The 20,649-nt window shown below is 52.4% G+C and overlaps 1 protein-coding gene and 1 long non-coding RNA gene across 10 annotated transcripts in view; one reads left to right on the top strand and one right to left on the bottom strand.

The window, feature by feature from the left end:
- RPS6KA1 (ribosomal protein S6 kinase A1) overlaps nucleotides 1-16,737 on the top strand; it is a 32,181-nt gene extending 15,444 nt beyond the window's left edge. For 3 of the 4 annotated variants that reach the window (XM_064398624.1, XM_064398626.1, XM_064398627.1), the window contains 21 exons: nucleotides 1,066-1,119; nucleotides 4,884-5,000; nucleotides 5,813-5,894; nucleotides 6,164-6,244; nucleotides 6,830-6,909; nucleotides 7,498-7,604; nucleotides 8,150-8,187; nucleotides 8,292-8,434; nucleotides 8,958-9,028; nucleotides 9,249-9,337; nucleotides 9,442-9,506; nucleotides 9,847-9,949; nucleotides 10,401-10,528; nucleotides 10,980-11,105; nucleotides 11,612-11,701; nucleotides 12,152-12,310; nucleotides 12,506-12,667; nucleotides 12,973-13,049; nucleotides 13,161-13,278; nucleotides 13,659-13,796; nucleotides 14,053-16,737. In XM_064398624.1, the coding sequence (XP_064254694.1) occupies nucleotides 1,066-1,119; nucleotides 4,884-5,000; nucleotides 5,813-5,894; nucleotides 6,164-6,244; nucleotides 6,830-6,909; nucleotides 7,498-7,604; nucleotides 8,150-8,187; nucleotides 8,292-8,434; nucleotides 8,958-9,028; nucleotides 9,249-9,337; nucleotides 9,442-9,506; nucleotides 9,847-9,949; nucleotides 10,401-10,528; nucleotides 10,980-11,105; nucleotides 11,612-11,701; nucleotides 12,152-12,310; nucleotides 12,506-12,667; nucleotides 12,973-13,049; nucleotides 13,161-13,278; nucleotides 13,659-13,796; nucleotides 14,053-14,175 (2,151 nt within the window). In that variant the 3' untranslated portion in view covers nucleotides 14,176-16,737. The remainder of the gene's footprint in view (nucleotides 1-1,065; nucleotides 1,120-4,883; nucleotides 5,001-5,812; nucleotides 5,895-6,163; nucleotides 6,245-6,829; nucleotides 6,910-7,497; nucleotides 7,605-8,149; nucleotides 8,188-8,291; nucleotides 8,435-8,957; nucleotides 9,029-9,248; nucleotides 9,338-9,441; nucleotides 9,507-9,846; nucleotides 9,950-10,400; nucleotides 10,529-10,979; nucleotides 11,106-11,611; nucleotides 11,702-12,151; nucleotides 12,311-12,505; nucleotides 12,668-12,972; nucleotides 13,050-13,160; nucleotides 13,279-13,658; nucleotides 13,797-14,052) is intronic. The other variant, XM_064398625.1, reaches the window with a different exon arrangement.
- LOC135285892 (uncharacterized) overlaps nucleotides 1-20,649 on the bottom strand; it is a 32,337-nt gene that overhangs the window by 3,450 nt on the left and 8,238 nt on the right. For 2 of the 6 annotated variants that reach the window (XR_010350520.1, XR_010350515.1), the window contains exon 4: nucleotides 16,704-19,119. The exons of 1 other annotated variant lie outside the window; for it this stretch is intronic. This is a non-coding gene — a long non-coding RNA (uncharacterized LOC135285892). Of the gene's footprint in view, nucleotides 1-6,699; nucleotides 7,136-16,703; nucleotides 19,120-20,649 lie in introns of those variants that run through there. 3 more of the 6 variants (XR_010350517.1, XR_010350518.1, XR_010350516.1) reach the window with 3 other exon arrangements.

Genomic DNA, 20,649 nt, shown 5'->3' with positions numbered 1-20,649 from the left:
TTTCGAGCTTTTGCAGGGTGGTTTTTTTTTCTTGCATTTAGATGTGACGGTCTCAACCAGCAAAGTGACAAAACGCGAGCAAAAACAAACCTGTCTCTTGGCTTCTGGCTTGTAAAATCCTCCCTCAAAAAAAAAAAGGGGGAAAGTAGCAAACAGGACTTGTATTTGGAAGTTGGGAAAACCCCCTGTTCCTGTGTGCACAGCCCCTGCTCTGGGTGACTCAGCCGCCTGTGCCCTGCGAAGGCGGCACAGGGAGGTGCAGGACTTGTCTCTTCCTCTGACTGGAGCAACTTCCTGGGCTTTTATTTTCCAGGAGAAGCCAATCTCATTCCCAGCAGTGCAGGAATCTGTGGGAAATGCCTCTGTGGAGGCTGTGGGTGGCAGCAGGTGCTGGGAGCCCCCAGGAGCAGGGAGGGCTGGACCTGCAGAGGTCTGAGCCCAACCCTCCCACCCCAACCCAGGCAGGGGCTGGGGCCCGGTCTGAAGGAGCCAGGATGGAGCTGCTTTCCTGGTGGGTGGGAGGGATCCCTGGGCCGGGATCTGCTGGGGGTCTTGTGATCACTTTTCACTCAGGAAGGGGTTCAGCTGTGGCTTTGGCAGATTTGTCACCCTGCTGCTCCTGGAGCAGTGGGACAGTCACCCTCTCCAGCTGCTCCCCCTGCAAGGGCACAGCAGTGCAGAGGTGACTGCAGGGGCCCCTTCAATCTGATTTGGTCCTGGAGCTGAAAATCAGTTAATTCTTTGCTCTAATCTCACTGTTCTCATGCAGCTCCTCCCTTCCTCAGGGCTTGCTTTTCCTTCTCTTCTCCCTCTCAGTAGCTCCTGTCCCACCTCCAGGTCACCCGGAGTTTATCAAATCAAATCAATACAAATTTATTTACTGGGACCAAGTGCTGTCCTGGAGCCACCACACGGCTCACAATCACATCCTGAGGAGCAATGGCTGGTGAGACACCCCCAGTGGCTGTGAACAGCTCACCTGGTCTTACCAAACACATTCTTTGGGAAAACTTGCGCAGACAATCACAGCCCCTCTGTGCTGACGTTTGTTTTCTTGTCCCACAGGCAAAGTCTGACATCACTTGGATAGAGAAAGACCTCGTGGACTCGGCAGACAAGGTAGGAGAGCTGCAGTGGGCACCTCAGGGAGACTCATCCGTTTCATTTGCATTCTGTCCCACACGCGAGGGCGTGAGCAGACTCGCAGGGACCTCTCTGAAAACCAAACCCTTTCCTGCCTGCCTCCCCTGCCAGCCCCTCTCAGCTCTGTGGGACTGCTGTGCAGAGAGCAGCTATTGCTCACTTGCTCACGTGACATCCTGGACTTGATTTCATCCTCCTCCTCCTTCCTCCCCACACCAACCCCCTTTCCGTGCTGCCATTTATGTCTCCTGTGGCTTTCTGATCTTGTCAGTGAGCCAGGACGGGCACTTTTGGTTGCGTGGATGTACAGGGGAGATTTTCTTGCCTTCCTGAGGCTCCTCTCCCACGCTGGTAACACAACATGAAAAATTGTCTGGGTCATAACGAGATTTATCAGCTCCTGCCAGGCCCAGGCACTGGGAGTTTGCTGCTCCCCCACACTGAGAACACGGAGCTGCTGTGGAATGGGTGCTTCACGGGGTGGACAGGGTTTCTCCCTCCCTGGGCTGGGTCAGGAGGCAGGAGGTGTTGGTGTGAAGCAGGTCCTGCTGTGCCAGCAGCTGCAGGTGCTTTTCCATGCTCTGGCACCTGCCCCAGCCCCTGGAGCTCAGGGGCACCGTGGTGGGGCTGGGCCCAGCTGCCTCACTGCTGTTCAGTCATTTGTTTCTTTCGTTATCAGTTCTCAAATAGCACGTGGTGGGGGCAGAGGGGGCAAGACAGTCATAATTTGTCTCTCTGGTTCCATCCTCTGCACTCTCAGGAGAAACTCAGAAATCAGCACCGACACGGGGCTGTTTCCTTTTGTGTGGGTGCCTTTTGACTCATTTCAAGGGGCTTCTTTCTTACCAGCACCCTCTGGGGTCTTGCTGCAGGAAACATCTGTCTGTCCTGATGGAAAGGTCAAAGGTGAACAGGTTTGGAGGGGGAAGGAGGCAAAATAAGCCCTCTGAATACCTCTGCTCTGTCCTGCCCATAATCTGAGCCATGGGGGGCTCAGAAACAAGAAATGCCCTTAAAAACACCTTGTGGACCTTCAGGGTGGCTCTCAGATAACTCCAGACTCCACAGCAAGAACTCTTGTGCAGCATGAGGCAAGTGAAGGACTGAATGCCAATCTACACCTTCCTGGAGAGATCCCATCATGGGTGCCCCCTCATCCCTGTGCCAGTGGAGAGCAAAGATGTGCAGCTCTCCAAGGGGTTGTCACACTTCTGGGTGGGCTCCTGTGAGTTTTTCTCTTCTGTTTTAGAGAGGAAAGTGGCTTCTCATGATTTCCCCTGTTGTGGAAATACCCAAAGCTCCCAGCCTGACATGAACTTCAGGCAGCATTAGATGGAAATCACTTTAAGGAGACTCTGTGTGGTTTCTATTGGTGTCTTGTCAGAGCCAGGGAACCCAAACGTCAGCGAGGAGCTGTGAGATTATTATTTTCTTAAAAGCAAACCTGAAAAAAAAAAAAAAAAAGCCCCAACCACAAAGTTGTGTTGCTGGGGAGGGGGAGTGTGAACCTCTCGTGCGACCGAGTCTCGTCCCCACTGCGCATCCGCCGCCGGTGCAGCCACCTGCAGCTCCTGCAGCTCCTGCTGCTGCTGCTGCTGCTGCTGCTGCTGCTGCTCCTGCAGAGCCCCGAGCCCGCAGCGGGGCCAGACAATGCTGATCGGGATGGGACAATGGAGAGGGACCCCAAACTTCCCCGTGTGTGGGCGTTCCTGACGCTCTGGCTGCAGAGGAAGCAGCGATCCAAGCCCTGCAGCCTGCAGCTGCCTGCCCCCAGCCAGCTCGCCAGCCCGGTCAGTACCGCTGCCACCTCTGCTGCCACCTCTTCCTCTGCCACCTCTGCTGCCACCTCTGCTGCCACCTCTGCTGCCACCTCTGCTGCCACCTCTGCTGCCACCTGCCTCTGCTTCCCTTCCTGCCGCTGGATGTTCAGGGCACTCTGGTTTGCTTTTCTTTCTCTGCCTTCTGGGATGGTTTGTTGTGGGGGCTCTGGAAGAAGCTGACCTCAGTGGCACGCTGGTGGTTTTGTGCTGGAGACTTGTGTGTGCTGCCAGCCCAGGCTGTAGGAGCTCGTCACAAGAGTCCTGAGTGTTGAATTCCAAGCTGGTGGATGAGTCCATGAGGGAAAATCCTCCCTTGTGTCAGCAAGATGCCAAATGGCTTCTCAAAGTGTTTCTGTGGTAGGAGGATCACAGGATGGTCTGGGCTGGAGGGGACCTTAAAGCCCCTCCAGTGCCACCCCTGCCACAGCAGGGACACCTCCCACTGTCCCAGGTTGTTCCAAGCCCCATCCAGACTGGCCTTGGACACTTCCAGGGATCCAGGGGCAGCCACAGCTTCTCTGAGCACCTTTGCCAGGGACCCTCAAAGGGAAGATTTTCTTCCTAATGGGTCTCTCCCTGCTGTGGGTTCTCTCCCTGGAAAGCTGAGCTGGCAGGAGGAGCTGAACTTGGCCAGCTCCTGCTCCAGCTCTGGAGGTGGGAAGCTGCTCCTCACAGCAGCTGTCTGCAGGGACTAAGCCTCCAGATGGACCCAGAAGTGCAAAGTGGCTGCTTTAAGCTGGGAGATCATCGGGAACACGGGAATGTGTTGTTTAAGGGATTAGGGGATCTTTCTTGCCTGTGATCACCAAGCCCAGGGAAAGGCAGGATAATGCCAGGGAGCTCCTGTGCCCCTGCCCTGAGTGCCTGAGCAGCACAGGAGAGAGCAGAGCTCCCACCATGGAAACAAAGCCACTTCCTAAACTGAGAAAAGCCCAGCCTGAGAGTGGAAGGGGGGGGAGCTCAATGGGTGGGCAACCACATCCATGGGCACCAGAGGGTGGGAGTGGGCTGGGCAGGACAGGCAGGGCTGGCACCTGCCTCTGGCTGGCTTTAAAACCTGCTTTGATGAGGTGGTTCCAGACCAAGTGTCTGAATAGGTCTAGAAAACAAAGTGTAAGTTTTTTCCCCCACTCTGCAAGGGAAAAAAATGAATTGTAGTTCCAGCTTTCTGCAGCCTCTGCTGGCCACAGCTTCCCCAGGGCTGGGGACAGCAGAGTTTTATGCATTTTTGAACATAATTCCTGTCCTTTGGGTCCAAAAGTTTTGCTGGGAATAGGAGGTGTTTCAGCATCACCTCAGGGTCTGTGGCTGTGCTGGCCCAGATCCCTTGGTGAGTTCATTCTATTTATGCTGATTAAAGCTATTTTTTCTTCTTTATTTTTTTTAAGTAAAATAATGTGTTTTAAACAAAACATGTGCCAGAGACCTTGGCTTCCCCTCAATCTTCTTGAAGGCTGGAGTCTGTTAAAGCATCATCTGTATGTGCTGAAGATGCACTAAGACTTATGTTGCAGAGTTGCTCAGATTGCTGAGCAGATGGGCTCCAACATGTCTGATTTTTGCCAGCCCTGGCCCTGTTTTGACAACAGTGCCGTATTTTTTGTGTTGTGGGATTTTTAGTGGCATAAACACTCCTGTTTTTGCTACCAGTGCCTCAAAAAGGAAGGTGCTTCTCAAGCACTCTTCTGAAATGCAGTTCAAAGCAGCTCCTGTGGTTGGGAGGGAGGGCTCTGTATTTACCTGGTCCTCCCTGCCCTGACTTATTGGTTGCAGATGCTGATACCTGTGACAAGCACCAGCCTTCATGGTTCTCTCCCCCGTGGCTCCTGTGAGTCTGGAGCTGCAGTCCTTGGTCCATAATCCCTGAAGGCTGCTGGCCCTTGTCAGGAGTCCCTGCCAACCGTGCGCCCTCTGTTTCAGGGGGAAGGTGTCGTGCAGGAAATCAACATCACACACCATGTGAAGGAGGGCTCTGAGAAGGCTGATCCCTCACAGTTTGAGCTGCTGAAGGTGCTGGGACAGGGCTCTTTTGGCAAGGTGAGATCACTTCTTCCTATGTGCCACGCCAGGGAAATTATTCTGGTGACGAAAGGAACCATCCCCAACAAAACCACTTTCCTGACTCCCAGGAATGTTCCTGGGCATGTTCCTCCCTTCTCAGAACTGCTGCTGTGTGCCCCAGGCTGGGTTTGGCCCCTGTTTACGGTCCAGTTTCCCTTCTGTGAAGGAGGAAGGAAGTAGCCTGTAGCTCTTATCTATTTCAATAATCCAGGTCTCTTACAGACCATCTGCTGACACATTAAATCAGCTTGGTGTCAGTCAGTTACCATCTGACAGTGGGGGATTGGACAGGACTGTGTGCTGCTGCCTGAGCAAATGCAGCAGAGGCTTTGTAGAATCAGAGAAAAGCTGAAAAATACTTCTGGGGTCATCCAGTCCAACCAGTAGCACTGCCAAGCCCACCACTTGCAGGTGGTGTCCTTTTGATGCTCCCTAAAACCAGGTAGAATGAGACACCAGGGAAGGGTAGGAGATAAAAATCCAGAGTTGATGTGACTGACAAACCAGGAGGCTTTAGTGGTAAAGTGAAGCCCCAGTGCCTCCAGTCACAGCTCCCAGGCATCAGCCCCAGGGGAGCTGCAGGAGTCAGGAGGAGTGGAAGGCTGGAAAGGAGGAAAGTGCAACATGAAACTGAGGGGTGAGAGGAGTCCACACACAGCACTTCCCTGGAAACCCCACGGGAAAGCTTGAGCTTCTTAGGGACACTCTGGGGTTTGCCAATTTGGGAAGCATCCAGCTCCTACTGCCAGTGTTTAGTACTTGGTGAATGTGGTGTTCTTCTGCCTCAGGTTTTCTTGGTGAGAAAAATAACTCCCCCAGACACCAACCACCTCTATGCTATGAAAGTGCTCAAGAAGGCAACACTGAAAGGTAGGAAGGAGACTCCTCCTGCAGTGCTCTGATCCTCTGTGACTTAAAGAGCACTGGGGAAATGTCACTGCTGGCCCTGGGGTGGGCTGGGTGAAAGAGAAACATCTTTATGCCAGCAAAACATCCTCCTTTTCTTTCATCTGTTTAAGAGCATCATGATTGAGGTGGGAAAACACCTGGCTCAAGCAGCCTGGTGCTTAAGGCTGGGATGGGGCTGGACACTGGCCAGGGCCTTTTCCTGTGTCTGAGCTGCTCCTCTCTTCCCACAGTGCGGGACCGACTGAGGACAAAGATAGAAAGGGACATCCTGGCTGATGTCAACCACCCCTTTGTGGTGAAACTCCACTATGGTGAGTGGGGCTCACTGGGCTGCTGCGAGAGGGGCTGCAGCTCCAGCAGACTCTGCCTGCCTTTAAACACAATCCCCTGAACACAAACCCTTTCCTGGAAGGATCTGTGGTCCCACTGCCTGCTCCAGCTAAGGAATGGGGAACTGAGCATGGACTGGGAGAGGAGGTTTAAACATCAAATCCCTGGGATTAAAACATTAAACCACGAGAAACTGAGAAAGCAGAGCTAACTAGCCGAGCTGGAGTCTGGCAGGGTTAATGCTCTGACTCTGGGGAAGGCAAGGACAGCTCTGTTCCTGTAAGGTGACCAGCACCTCTCCCGGAAAAACAGCCCTTTCAGGAGGGTATCACTGGCGGAAAGGGAACCAGACCCCCATAAAATGAGGATTTTCTGCAGTGCCAGAGTGCTGTGGGGAGCTCCCATTTCAGCATCTCCTTTACCCCATCAGCCCTACCTGCATTTGACCCAGGAACCACGCAGGGCATGTGCCCAGCTGGAGCCACTGGGATTTAAGTGATTAATGTAACACCACGGAGCCTTCCCTCAGTGCAGGGCTCTGATTCCTGCCCTGGCTTGTATTTCAGCATTCCAGACGGAGGGGAAGCTGTACCTCATCTTGGATTTCCTCAGAGGAGGTGACCTTTTCACTCGGCTTTCCAAAGAGGTGGGTATGCTCTGGCATCTCGGGGGGCTGCTGTGGCTCAGCTCATCTCTGCTTATGGCCTGCAGCAGTAACTGACCCTTGCAGTCCTTGAGAGGGTGAAAACAGCCTCCAGGCTGCTGATAGACCAGAGCTGGCACCAGGAGAGGCTGTTGTGGGAGCCCTGTGCTCCAGCAGAAAAGCAGTAGCACAGGTGGCCCCCCCTGCAACAGCTTCAGAGGAGCATCTCCTAAAGAACAAGAATGAAAAGAAGGTCATTTTGGATTAGAGTTAAAGAAGAAATTGTTCCCTGTGAGGGTAGGGAGGCCGTGGCACAGGTGCCCAGAGCAGCTGTGGCTGCCCCTGGATCCCTGGAAGTGTCCTAGGCCAGGCTGGACAGGGTTTGGAGCAGCCTGGGACAGTGGGAGGTGTCCCTGCCACGGCAGGGGTGGCACTGGATCCATTAAGGTCCATTCTGATCCAAACCATGGATGGTGGGTGAAGTCTGGAAAACTTAGAAAGGGCAGGAGGGAGCAGCATGGATGTGAAAGGTGCAGGGAAGCTGCTGGCATTGCAACCCAGCACTTCTCTGCTTTCTCCCCCTGCCTGCAGGTGATGTTCACTGAGGAGGATGTGAAGTTCTACCTGGCAGAGCTGGCACTGGGACTCGACCACTTGCACAGCCTGGGGATCATCTACAGGGACCTCAAGCCAGAGAAGTATGTGTGGCCAGCTGAGGCAGGATCCCAGCCCTGCACCCAGCCCAGCCTGGAGCCAGGGAACAGCTCCTGCCTTCCAGAGGGTGCCCTGGGGCTGGACACGTGGGAGGTGGTGGTGCCAACCCAAGGCTCCTCGGATCAGTGGTTCCAGCCAGGAGCTGTGTGTGCCACAGGCTGAGCAGAGATCTGTAGCAGCCTCCAGGCTCCACCTTTAGGCAGCTGGGAGCCTTCAGAGGGAGAAGGGAGCAGGCTGGGTTCTGCAGAGCCCACTCCAGCTTGGTTATCCTTGCCTGGAGTATGTGGGGGTCTGAGGGAGGTACCTCTGGGGCCTTTGGTTTGCTGTGAAGCTGAGGGTGTGGAGAGGAGGGAGCTGCTCCTGGTCCCACTCCTATCTTGGAGAAAGGACAGGTAACTTCTCCTTAACAGATAACTTTTCCTTTGGATTCTGGGAGCCAAAGGATGATCTCAGACCATCTCTTGCTGTGCTTGTTCTCACCAGCCCTTATCAAAGACAATAACAACTTGTTTTTCCATTCCTGCTCTAGCATCCTCTTGGATGAAGAGGGGCACATCAAACTCACAGGTAAGGGGCTCCACCAAGCCTGGGGCTCCAGCAAGGTTGGTCCCTGAAATACAGAGCTGCTTGAAATGTTTGGAGCAGTGTGCTGACAGCTTTCTCTCGTGCAGATTTTGGTTTGAGTAAGGAGGCCATAGACCACGAGAAGAAAGCCTACTCCTTCTGTGGGACTGTGGAGTACATGGCTCCGGAGGTGGTCAATCGCCAGGGCCACTCGCACAGTGCTGACTGGTGGTCCTACGGGGTCCTCATGGTGGGTACCCTGCCCAGGACCGGGAATGCCAGCTGCCCCTGCCCTGGGACAGCAGACACAGCTCTGTTCCTGCTGGCTGGGGGCTCCCCACACCCCCAAAGAGCCCCAAGGGGCCGTCCAGGCCCCCAGGCAGGAGAGCTGGTCCCCGGAGGCTGCTGTGCCAGGGGTGCTGGGCTGTGGGGGGGCTGTGGGGTGTGTGGGATGCACGGAGGTCTCTGTGGCGTGTCTGTGGGGTGTGTGGGGGTGTCTGTGTCCACCCCAGCGCCAGGCCCTCGCTGTCAGTGCAGATCTGGTGCCACCATCTGGCAGCTGCTGGATCCCAGGGCCCCGGCAGGAGCAGGCTCTGGCCTGGACACGTTCCCTGGCAAACCCCGAGAGCCAAGCTGCTGCTGGGAACTCGCCGTGCCTGTGACTCTGTCACAGCCAGGCTTGGGACCCCTCACAAGCAGGAGGGGCAGTGGGATCTGTGCAGCCCTGAGCCTTGCTCAGATATGACTCTCCCCTTCTTCTCTTTCCCTCCCAGTTTGAAATGCTTACGGGGGCACTGCCCTTTCAGGGGAAGGACCGTAAGGAGACGATGACCCTCATCCTCAAGTAAGAGTTTCTCCCTCCTGTCTGCACAGTAGGGGTGTTGCAACTGGGGGCTCTTGAAATTCTGTGGCGTTATTTGGCAAGTGGTGCCATATCAGCCATGCGTTTAAAGGGTGCAGTGGAAATGCCAGAGAGATGATTGTGCATTTTGGGGGTGGAGGTGCTGCAGTTGCCTTGTGGGTTTTCTTTAAACCTGCAGCTGATTGCATAACTTCCTCCCCAGAGCGAAACTGGGCATGCCACAGTTCCTGAGCGCCGAGGCTCAGAGTCTCCTGCGAGCCCTTTTCAAAAGGAATCCAGCCAACAGATTAGGTAAGACCTTTTTTTTTTTTTTTCTTTTTTGATTTCTGAGATTCTCTGTGACACCCTGGCTTTGTTGTGGTTCAGCACAACATGACCCGTGGTGTCTCTTGCAGGGTCTGGGCCAGATGGGGCAGAGGAGATCAAGCGCCACCCTTTCTACTCCACCATCGACTGGAATGTGAGTATCAGAAAGAGCAAATTTCTGCACCACTCAGCACCACTAACAGAGTTCTGGCAGCAGCAATAGCACTGTCCTGATGCCTGGCCAGCTATGGGAGAGCCACCAGTCCCTGTCCCCATCCATTCCAATAACCCTTTCCAAAACCAAAATCCTCTGTCATACACCTGGGCTGCCTGTCACTCACTGAGCTGTAGCAAAATGCTAAGACACAGAGTTTCACAAAATCTCTTCCTGGCCCTCATTCCTCAGCAGCCTTGTACCCTTTGGGAGAAGGTGTCTGTGGGAGCACTTCCAAGCTGTTTTTGCAGCTGTTTTTTGGGGTTTGTGTGTTTTGCAGAAGCTGTACCGCAGGGAAATCAAACCCCCTTTCAAGCCTGCAGTGGGCCAGCCAGATGACACGTTTTATTTTGACACAGAGTTCACGTCACGGACACCAAAAGGTTTGTATGACTTGAGGCAAAGCCCAGCTTTCCTGTGAGATGTCACTCTGTGACTTCATACCAGGGAGTATCCGGCACCAGCAGGATAAGGTTTCTCCACATGGAAGGTTTAGGTTGGATATCAGGGAGATTTCTTCTCCCAAAAGGGTTGTCAGTCCCTGGCACAGGCTGCCCAGGGCAGTGGTGGAGTCACCATCCCTGCAGGGGTTTCAAAGTCATGTGAATGTGGCACTTGGGGACATTGGCAGTGCTGGGGGAATTGTTGGACTCTCTGGTCTTAGAGGGCTTTTCCAAGCTGGACAATTCCATGAGTCTCTGTGGGATGTTAGGGGTAAACTCAGTGCTGCTGGTGTGGCTCCTGTCTCAAATAAAGTACCGTAGCTCCTGGGAGCAAGGGGGAGGCTTCTGCTCCTCAGGCCCTTCTCGAGCTGTCTCTCAACTCCTGCTGCAGATTCCCCGGGTGTGCCCCCGAGTGCAGGGGCCCATCAGCTCTTCCGAGGCTTCAGTTTCGTGGCAACCGGGTTAATGGAGGATGGCAAAGTCCACCCTCCCCAGCCTGCCCTGCATTCAGTCGTGCAGGTAAGGAATGGGGACAGAGGAGCAGCTCTTTGGAGGTGCAGGGATGCTCCAGGTCTGCAGGACCTCTGCACCACCTGGAGCCTGAGGCGGTTCTCTTTGGAATTCTTGCCTCCTGTTCTTTCATCACCACTGACTGTCACATTGTGCACAGGCTGTCAGGGCAGTGTGGGGCTGTGGCTTTCCTGTCCCCAGGTGGATCTGTGCTGGCAGGGGGTCTGTAATGCCATGGGCTGGGCAAACAAAGGCAAAGGCACCGTGCTTGGTGGAGGCAGCATTGGCCCACTGACCTATATCTGCCTTGTGCTCCTCTCCTCCTGCTCCCCGCCGGGAGGAGAAGCTGTGGGATGTAGCAGACAGTCTGACAGCTCTCTCTGTGCTGCAGCTAACTCATCATGTTGCACAAACCCTTCCCTGAACCCTCCCAGCTGAGCTGTCCTTTGTGCCCTGGCAGCAGCTGCACGGCAAGAACGTCCAGTTCAGCGACGGGTACGTGGTGAAGGAGGCCATCGGCGTGGGCTCCTACTCCGTCTGCAAACGCTGCATCCACAAGGCCACCAACATGGAGTACGCGGTCAAGGTCTGGCACTGCCCTCCCACATGAGCTCCCCTGCTACATCTCTGCCCACAGCCCCATCCCTGCAAGTGTCCAAGGCCACGTTGGACGCGGCTTGGAGCAACCTGGAATAGTGGAAGGTGTCCCTGGCCCTGGCAGAGAGTGGAACAGGATGAGCTTTAGGCTCATCTAGGATGTAAAAGACAATTTCTGTGCTGCTCTGCAGGTAGCTGCACTTCCCCTTCCCCGGGAATAGCAGGGAAGCAGTGTCCTCCTCCCTCAGAGGGGGGAGAGCATCTCATCTTCCTGTGGAGAGCTGTGGCTACATCAGGTCTTAACAAAAGACATAAAATGTTGTGGGGTGGGGAGACAGAACTGATGAAGCAACTTAAGGATTTCTAGAGCTAAAGAGATGAGGGGACGGAGTGGATACGGCACAGGAGCTCTGCAGGGCTCCAAACTCAGCTCGTGTGCTTTGTCCTGGCCCCTTCCCCACCTGTGGTGGCTGCAGTGTGTCCCTACTCTTGCAGGTGATTGACAAGAGCAAGCGAGACCCTTCTGAGGAGATCGAGATCCTGCTGCGGTACGGGCAGCACCCAAACATCATCACCCTGAAAGATGTGAGTGTGGCCTGAGAGACTTCCCTGTGCTTTGGTTTAGGAAGTGCAGGCTGCTGGGGGCAGGGTTCAGCCCCAGCAGGGGCAGCCCAGCGACACAGCTCCACGTGCTGCTGTTTCTGTCAGGAGAAGGTTCTTCCCCCAGAGGGTGCTGGCACTGCCCAGGCTCCCCAGGGAATGGGCATGGCCCCGAGGCTGCCAGAGCACCAGGGGCCTGTGGACACCCTGCCAGGGATGCCCAGGGTGGGATCATTGGGGTGTCTGGGCACGGCCAGGAGCTGGATCAGTGATCCCTGTGGGTCCCTTCCAGGTTGGGATATTCCATGATTCTGGGGTGGGGGAGCCTCCCCAGAGCCACCTCTGCTGATCCCTGTCTGCTCCTTGGCAATGGGAGTACAAAAGGGAAGCTGTGGAAGCACATTTTGATTACCCCACCCATGTTTTCCTTGGCAGGTGTACGATGATGGGAAGTACGTGTACCTGGTGACCGAGCTCATGAGGGGAGGGGAGCTGCTGGATAAAATCCTCAGACAGAAATTCTTCTCGGAGAGAGAAGCCAGTTCAGTCCTGCACATGATCTGTAAAACAGTGGAGTATCTGCATTCCCAAGGGGTGAGTGTGGTCACAACTGTTTTCCTGGCAGCTCCCTGGCATTACTCTGTGCTCCCTCTCCTCCAGGGTGTAACTCTGCCCATCACAATTATTTCTTGCTGGTATTGCCCTCTTGGCAAAACAGATGTGGGGCCAGGCAGCTTTCAGACCTTGATCTACGTGGGGTACGAGCACAGCCCTTTCTTGGCTCCACAGGTGGTTCACAGGGACCTGAAGCCCAGCAATATCCTCTACGTGGATAAATCAGGGAACCCCGAGAGCATCCGAATCTGTGACTTTGGCTTTGCCAAGCAGCTCAGGGCTGAGAACGGGCTCCTCATGACCCCCTGTTACACAGCAAACTTCGTGGCACCCGAGGTGAGCACCTTACTGACCTGAGACCCTCCAGCAGTCCCCTCGTCCCTCCCCTAACCTGTGCTCCCACTTGGCACAGTGGGTCTGTCCTGTTCCCATCTCCATCCCACTGCAGAAGAGGCAATTACAAAAATACCACTTGTAGTAATAAATCTATTTTGAATCCTGATATTTTAGTCCCAGACTTTGCTGTTCTGTCCAGCTTTGGAAGCTTTGCATACGGACTGCACCCAGGTCAAGCCCTTCTTCTGAAATGAGCTCAACGACAGGAACCAAACAAACTTTTTCCCTTTGTTTGTTGTGCTCAGGTCCTGAAACGCCAAGGCTACGACGAGGGCTGTGACATCTGGAGCCTGGGGGTCCTGCTGTACACGATGCTGGCAGGGTAAGGCAGTGGCTGGGGCTGTGACCCTGTCCCCAGTGTGCTCTGTGGGGACAGCTGTGCCTCTCCTCCTGCCTGGGTCAGTAAATCCAGGGCTCTCTCCTCTCTCCCCAGCTGCACTCCCTTTGCAAATGGTCCCAGTGACACTCCAGAAGAGATCCTGACACGGATAGGAGGGGGGAAGTTCTCCATCAGTGGGGGCAATTGGGACACTATTTCTGACATGGCCAAGGTAGGGTTTGATATTTGTTGGGGTTGGGGTTGCTGTGAGGTAAATTTAGAGCAGGTTGGGGAGGGTGCACACAAGAGAGAGAAGAAAACCAGCACTGCAGCTTCTACCCTACACAAGTCCCTCACAGCAGCTTTGTTTTAGCTCTGGCTGTGATATTTGCAAGGAAAACCAACCTCGTGCTTGACCCATATGGGGTTTGCTCTGTGTTCTACCCCCCAGGCCTGCCAAAAACATATTTCATATAAAAAGACATTCATGTCTGGGGACTTCAAACTTGGCCTCTGCATTTAAATCCTAATCTGGGGGTATACACGGGTGGATATTTTTGCATTTAAATTATGAAATCTTCTAAAGTCTGACTTTCCAAATGATGCCTGTAGGATCTGGTATCAAAGATGCTCCACGTAGATCCTCACCAGCGTCTCACAGCCAAGCAGGTCCTGCAGCATCCTTGGATAACCCAGAAGGACAGTTTACCCCAGAGCCAGCTCAATCACCAGGACATTCAGCTTGTAAAGGTACAAAATCTGGAGTGGGAAAGCAGGAGGGAAGTTTGGAGAGGTGTGAGCCAGGGCAGGCTCACAAGCAGGGGTTTTTGGGAGGAAAGAAAGGGGAGATTCTTTAACAGCATGTCAGTGCAGGAGGGAGACTTAAAGAAACAGGAAAGATGCTGCTGGCTTTGTTTGTGGATGTGGCTCTGGTCCCCTGTCTTGTAAAGCCATGAGTCTGAAGTAGCTCCCCTGCCCCTGAGTGACTCCTCTGTGCCCTCTCCAGGGCGCCATGGCTGCCACGTACTCGGCACTGAACAGCTCCAAGCCAAGCCCTCAGCTGAAGCCCATCGAATCCTCCATCCTGGCACAGAGGCGGGTGAAGAAGCTCCCCTCCACCACCCTGTGAGGCCCCACGGTGCAGAAACAGCCCGGATTTTGCACACCTACAGAAGAGGGGGACAGGGGACGGGCAGGGTCTGCACAGGGGCTCCCCTGGGGACTTGCTCTCAAGAGGCCAAGTGCCTTCCTGCTCCTGAAAGACTGGCTCCTCCTCACGTGGACTGATCTTTGCTGAGAGAACTTCACTGTAAAACTTTTTTGACATGTAAATTGTCGATTTATAAAGAAATCCATCTGTGTATATGAGAACTAGAATGTATAACTGATGTCAAGTGGCACTAAAAAGCAGCTCTGATTCACCCTTCCCTGTGTAGGACCAGGTATTTGTTGTCTCTACACCATGTCTTGGAACTGATCCTCCCCAGCTCCACAGCAGCTGGAAGGCTGTGTCACACTTGAGGTTTAGGCTTTGGGGCTTTTCCTCCCTCAAACCTTCGAATGCATTTCCCAAAGCCAGCCCTGCAGCCTCCCAGCCAGCAGCACTCCTGTCCATGAAGGACCTCCCTCCCCTCCAAGCCCGGTGTGTTTGTTCCATGTAAGGTGGATTTTGCAGCCTCTGTTTCTCCCTTTCTCCTGTGCTGCCCCAGCCCAGCCAGCAGCTCAGATCTCTGAACAAAACACGCCACGTTTTTTCCAAGCCTTCCTGCAGGACACGTCCTAGGTTTGGCAATTCCTTCCCTCTGCTCTCCCATCTCCGAGTTCTCCACCACTGCCGTTTGTCACCTGTGCAGGGGGGGATGACACCAGAACCTCCTCCCTGGCAAAGCGGAGGCTTTGGGCTGGCTCTGGCTGCTGCTTTTACCATTTGGGGCTTCCCTTCCCCTCAGCAGGAACCTCTGAACCAAACCACCCTTTATTTTTTAATTTAACTTTGTTCTCCAGCCGGTGACTCAGGGTTTCTTTCTGACTCGTACAATAAACATGTCATTCAGGGGCTGTCCCGTTACTGACTGCCTGTGAGCTGCAGAACCAGCGACCCCCAGCGATCCCCGGGCATTTCCTGCCATTCCCAGGTTGTTCCTCCGTGCTATGCAGGGACTGTGCTCCTTGTCTGCCTTCTGGAAAAGCTGCAAAGCTTTTGATCAGGCCCTGAAAACCAGCAGTGCTGCTCAGGGCAGCCTCTCGTGCTACCTTCTCTCAGTGGGAGGTGATCAGAACCAGTCCTGGAATGAGGCAAGAACCAACAGGAATGGGGAATTTCTTACTCTCAAGACTCTTCTGTGCTTATAGAAACAACACTTGGAGACAAACTGTGCTAGAAATAAATACCCACCCCAGTCTGAGGTGCAAGGGACTGCCAGAGCTCCGTGGTTCCGTGGTGGCAGTTTTGGGAGCAGCAGGATTGCTACAAGGGCTGCAAACAGAGCTCGAGGATGTGACTGGAGGTTCTCATGTGAATTTCTGCTACTTTTAGCTGATCATGTCACAAGAGAGGAAACTTGCTTTGTTCAGTCCCAGTTGGCTCTAAAATGGAGAATTCCATAAAAATGATTATGTGAGATGCACAGTGCTCTTCTCCTGTAGCCTCATCCAAGCAGGTCCTGTGAGCAGCCAGTGAGAAGCTGAAATAGTCACAATTTCTTTCTCTCTGTATTCCAAGTGCAGCCTGAGTGTCCAGCGCTTCTGAGAGGAGGAGGCCAGCTCCAGTCCACAGTGGATCTTCTTACTGGTATTGCCACCAACCTCAGCAGAGACAGATTTCATGTTTTGCTGAGATTTGGGGAGGGGGACACTGCACCATCCAAAATGCCTTCCTTAAAAATACTCATGGCATGAGGTTCCCTACAACTCCACAGTGACTCTTGTGCCAGTGCTGTGCAAATGTTAGGTACCTGCAACCAATGCAATAATCACAAACTTTTTTCTGGAGCTGGGCTCAGTCCCTTAGGGTGCTTTTGGGTGTTGCAGGAACCTCTCCAGATTTTCAGAATGTTTCCTCCATTGTGTTTCGAGGGAAGGTCGGGAGTGGTGGATGGGCTTGGATGCCAACCCACCATGGGTGGGTGGAGATCAGTGCTCTTAAACCCTGGGGTTTAGGGGGTCTTAAATCAAATACTTGTCCTGGTTTGGGGGATAACTGGTTATTTATATGAAATTGCAAATGTTTTCAAATATCAGTCAGGAAAAACATTACAGCCCTTGCTAAATGCTCCCTGTGATGTGCTGGTGTGAGGCCAGCAGGGGACAACTCAGGGGTGTGGGGACAACCAGGTGCAGATCAGTGTGGGCAGGGGGAGAGCAGCCCTCAGCTGCTGCAGGTCCTGCAGGGCCAGGAGATGATACCTGGGGTGTCACACCCCAAAACCAGGAGCATCAAACCCCTCTGCCACCCTCAGGTCTTCAATCAGAACTTTGTGCTTGGTGCAGCTAGAGCTTCTGAAACCCCCATCCCCTTGGAAAACAGAGAGAACAAGAATGGCTACACCTTCCTCTCCAGGGGGCTTTTTACCACGTTGTTCCGAGTTATCCATAAGTAAAATGAGTCTTGATTTTTAGTTCCAGATCAACCAAGTGCTGTTACTTTTTAAATTCCAGTGCTCAATAAAATTGGACTTGTGAATTTTCTGTATATGAGAACTGTAGGTGTTTGTGACGGGCTGGGCTCTCCCCTTCCTTTTCTGGTTTTGTCCTGACCTTTGCCAAAGTACTGTTTTCATATTAACTGAAATAGCATTATTTGAGGTGAAAGTTGGGTATCTAATGCCTACTGGTGGGGGTGGTGAGAGACCCAGTGATTTGCTCTTACAGGAGTTTGGGGTCATTCAGCTGTAACTTGGGACAAAGAGGATACAGAGGATATCACAAATTGGCTTGGTTTTAAAAGAGGCAAAAATTGATTGAACTTCCATACATAAGGACATCTTTACAAGGAAAGCTATTTCTGTTAGTTCAGGTATTTAATAGTGGATTTGATCTTTAAGCTTTTGTCCTGAATAGGTCTGAATGAAAGCTCAAGGGAGCAGAAATCCCGGAATCCAGCCTCAAACTGCTGAGTCTACCTGGAAATAACCTCTGCAGGAAAAGCATATTGATCCAAAGTCAAGGAGCCTGAAAATAATGTGGAACAGCTCTATATAATACTGTTTCTGTATAATACAGGTTAAATTTTCCTGGTTTGGGGCATAAATCAGCCATTTTTCCGTTGTAGGGGCTGTCCCAGCTGAGAGGATGTTTCCCTTCCTTCCCACTGTGTAGCTGTGCCCTTCCCTTGCTGACTTCTGTCAAATTCACCAGGACAACAATAAATGTCTTTTAGCCTGGGAAATATTCCCATCAAGATTCCGTTTAAAACTGAAGGCCAGTAGCTTTCCCAGCAATCATCTTCTCTTTCACAGTGAAACTTCACTGAGCAACTGATCTGTGGTTCTAATTTCTTAAACTTTAATGCAAATCTGTCTCCAAGTTCCCACCTTTGAGTTAGTCCATGTAATTCTTTTTTCAGCATCTCTAGGCACTGGTGGATGGTGACCTGTGCAGCTGGAGGCCTCCTGGGTGCCAGCACCTCCTCGGGGTGGCCACGGCCACTTCCCAAGGCCGCGGGAGGCTTCGGAAGTGCTCGGTGACTGCGAGCGAGTTCCACGGGAGGTGGGGTGGATGCTGCGCTTTCATGGAATATTCAACAATTTAATCCCTCTTTCAAGGCAAAGAAAACATTTAAAATATTTCAAGGTCTTCTTTCGGCAGTACATGGGGGCTCTGAATAAAACCTTCACTCACGCCGGGGAAGCCGCAGGTCCGCTGCCACTCCATTCCTTGCCTCTGGTTATTAAAACATCAAGCTGTCTTAGTGCCTCGGCTCAGCCTCCCTCCCTTTGTGTGCCACTGAACACCTGCCATTAATACTAATTCGACTCCGGAGGGAAACTCCCTTTCAGATATGCTTGTCTGAAAATAAATTGACGTGTAAAAGGTCTCTTTTGTCGAAGTGCAGGGAAAGTGCCGGGGTGAGGAGCCGCCTGCTCACAAAAGGAGCCACTGACTTTAAAGGATGTGTGGAGGGGTGAGAAATGCGAGAGGTGGGGGTGATGCTGTAACTGGGCTGATGGGATCAGACTGGAGAAGAATCCCAGAGCTACAACCTCTGTTTGGTGCTAGATTTTAAAGTTTTGGGTGTTTTTTGTCTAACCCCTGCTTGTCTCAGGGTGAATGGCCAAGGACCCCTCTGGAGAAAAGATTTTTGTTTTAGAAAAACTTGTTATCACAAATATCTGCAACCAAAACTAAGAGCAGTAGTTGTGAGCCCTTCAATTTAAATGTGTAATGAGCTCCTGGGTTCTATTGTTTTTCCTGGGACAAAAGTTTGTATCTCTTTCAATTAGGAAGCAGCAGAAGAATTCTTGGTTAGAGTGTTTGCTCTGTCCCACAGGCAGCAGTGTGAGCCAGCAAAAGGTCAGTATTTTTATTTTTAATGTAAAGAATTATTTGCTTTGAGCTCCTCATACCCCAGGGTGACCATGGTTCTCTCCTATGAAAACATTTTTAAGTCAGTTCTTCAGGCAAGCTTTGGACAGAGTGACTCTGCTTGAAATTTGTGTTGGTGCTGAAATGACACAGCCTCATGGCTGGGAATGAAAACTGAAGTGTTGTGGACCTGACATTGGGCTGCTGCTCACTGGGATTCTGCTTCCTCTAGCGAAGAAATCACTCACTTCATAATGAAGATCAAGTCAAAATATGTTCAGGGCTTGAAATAAGAAAAAAAAAAAGAATTGTGGCAATTACAGAAACATTCCAGATTCGTTGGTGTCGCGTCTGGTTTATCAAACAAGCTCTCAGTGCTGCTGAGCTCCAATGCCATCTTCCTTTTAAACAGCAGATGGTGTTAGAAACCTGTAACAGGTGGAAGCTCTCCAGTTTTATGTGAGAGATCAGAAGTAGCAGCAATTTCTGTTTCCCACGGGGTAGTTCCTTCCTGAGCAGAACAGCAGGCTGACCCTTTGCTTGGCGAGTCCTTACAGAGGGGAAAACTTCTGAACTACACACATTCATATGAAAGAAATTGATTCTGATTTCACTGATTCTGGTTATAATAAAAGGAACCTGGTGATGGCCTCCACAACCCTCTGCTAGCAGCTCTAAAAGAGAGATGTAGAGGGGGAAATGGGCTCTGTTTGCTGGTGTGCCTTAAAATCCTGCTCCAATCTGCCAGATCTGTTGGTTCCTTGTCTACAACAGCACTTCGCATGCTTAAAGTGTTTTATAAACATTTAATTACCGCGGCTTTTGACTCAAAGCCAGGAATCTCTCATTCATCTGCTGCTTGAGAGGGTTGTGAAAATGATATTCAAATCATAGAATTACAGGAAGGGCTGAGTTCAAACCCCAGCTACAGCGACCTGCATTGCTGGGATCCGCGAGCGCCGCGCGTCCGCAGGGCCGCGTTTCCAAAGGGAGCGACTCCAGCAGGGGAAATGGAAACGTGGCTTGGAATGCAGAGAGATCTGAGGGGCTGTCAGTACCCCAGGACACAGAGCTGCATTTTAATCATGTTAGGGAAACGAGATGCTAAATTCTGTCAGCTGGTGTGCTGTGAACTTCTGAGGCAGGCGGGGAGTGCGGTTCTGTCTAGACCAGAGCCCTGTTTGATCCCCCAGCCCCAGCGTATTTGTTAAAAGTCACTTTTTTCCCACCCACCAAACCACTTGGAATTTTAACGTCTGCTCCACCCCAACTCCCAGCTCTGTTTCTTAAAAGGGGAAGCCCCCAGGAGTCGTGGGGTTTGTGACACCAAGTGGAGGCAGCAACTAAAGATAAAGAATTTGTATGGGATTAATAATTTCCATCCGACCATCTGCCTCTTTCACCAGCTCCCATTCCTGAAGAGCACATTGTACCTGCAGAACCGGGTGTGCAGGAATAGAAATCATTTACTTTCCATGAAAATTGTCCAGAGCACCTGTGGCTGCTCCATCCCTGCAGTACCCCAGGCCAGGTTGGACAGGGCTTAGAGCAGCCTGGGATGGTGGCAGGTGTCCCTGCCCATGGCAGGGGGGTGGGACTGAGTGGGTTTTAAGGTCCTTCCAACCCAAACCTTTGTGGGATTCAATAAAAAAAAGAGCCGTTGGCTGGCTCTGTGTCTTTTGGTGGATCCACACAAACAATCACTGATGGGCAGGGCAGAAAACACAGAGAAACTGTTCCTCTCTACAAGCTGACCCTGATCTCACTGGCTCGAGGAGAAACTATCAAGGAGAAAACCTCCATCTGCACCTGCTGACCCCTCCAACCTTCACTGGCGTTCTGAAGGCAGACTGTGAGCCCCTTTAATAAGCTGCTGGCAATCAGCCCCTTTTTAATGAGGCAGATCCCCAGTTTCAAGGCCCTGGATCACTCAGTGCTCGCTTTCTGCTCTGTGAATTGTGAGCACACCACGAGCAGCCACTCTCAAAGTAATCCCGGAGTCCCTTTTCCTGCCCTGTTTAAAGACAGGGTAGGGAGTCCTGTGATGTTTCATTAAAGCTGGCTTTTCTCCTCGTGGCAG

This window comes from Passer domesticus, chromosome 24 (assembly GCF_036417665.1).
Source record: "Passer domesticus isolate bPasDom1 chromosome 24, bPasDom1.hap1, whole genome shotgun sequence".
Classification (NCBI taxonomy): domain Eukaryota; kingdom Metazoa; phylum Chordata; class Aves; order Passeriformes; family Passeridae; genus Passer; species Passer domesticus.
Note: the sequence above shows the minus strand (reverse complement) of the source record. Positions and strands in the feature narration are given on the sequence as shown.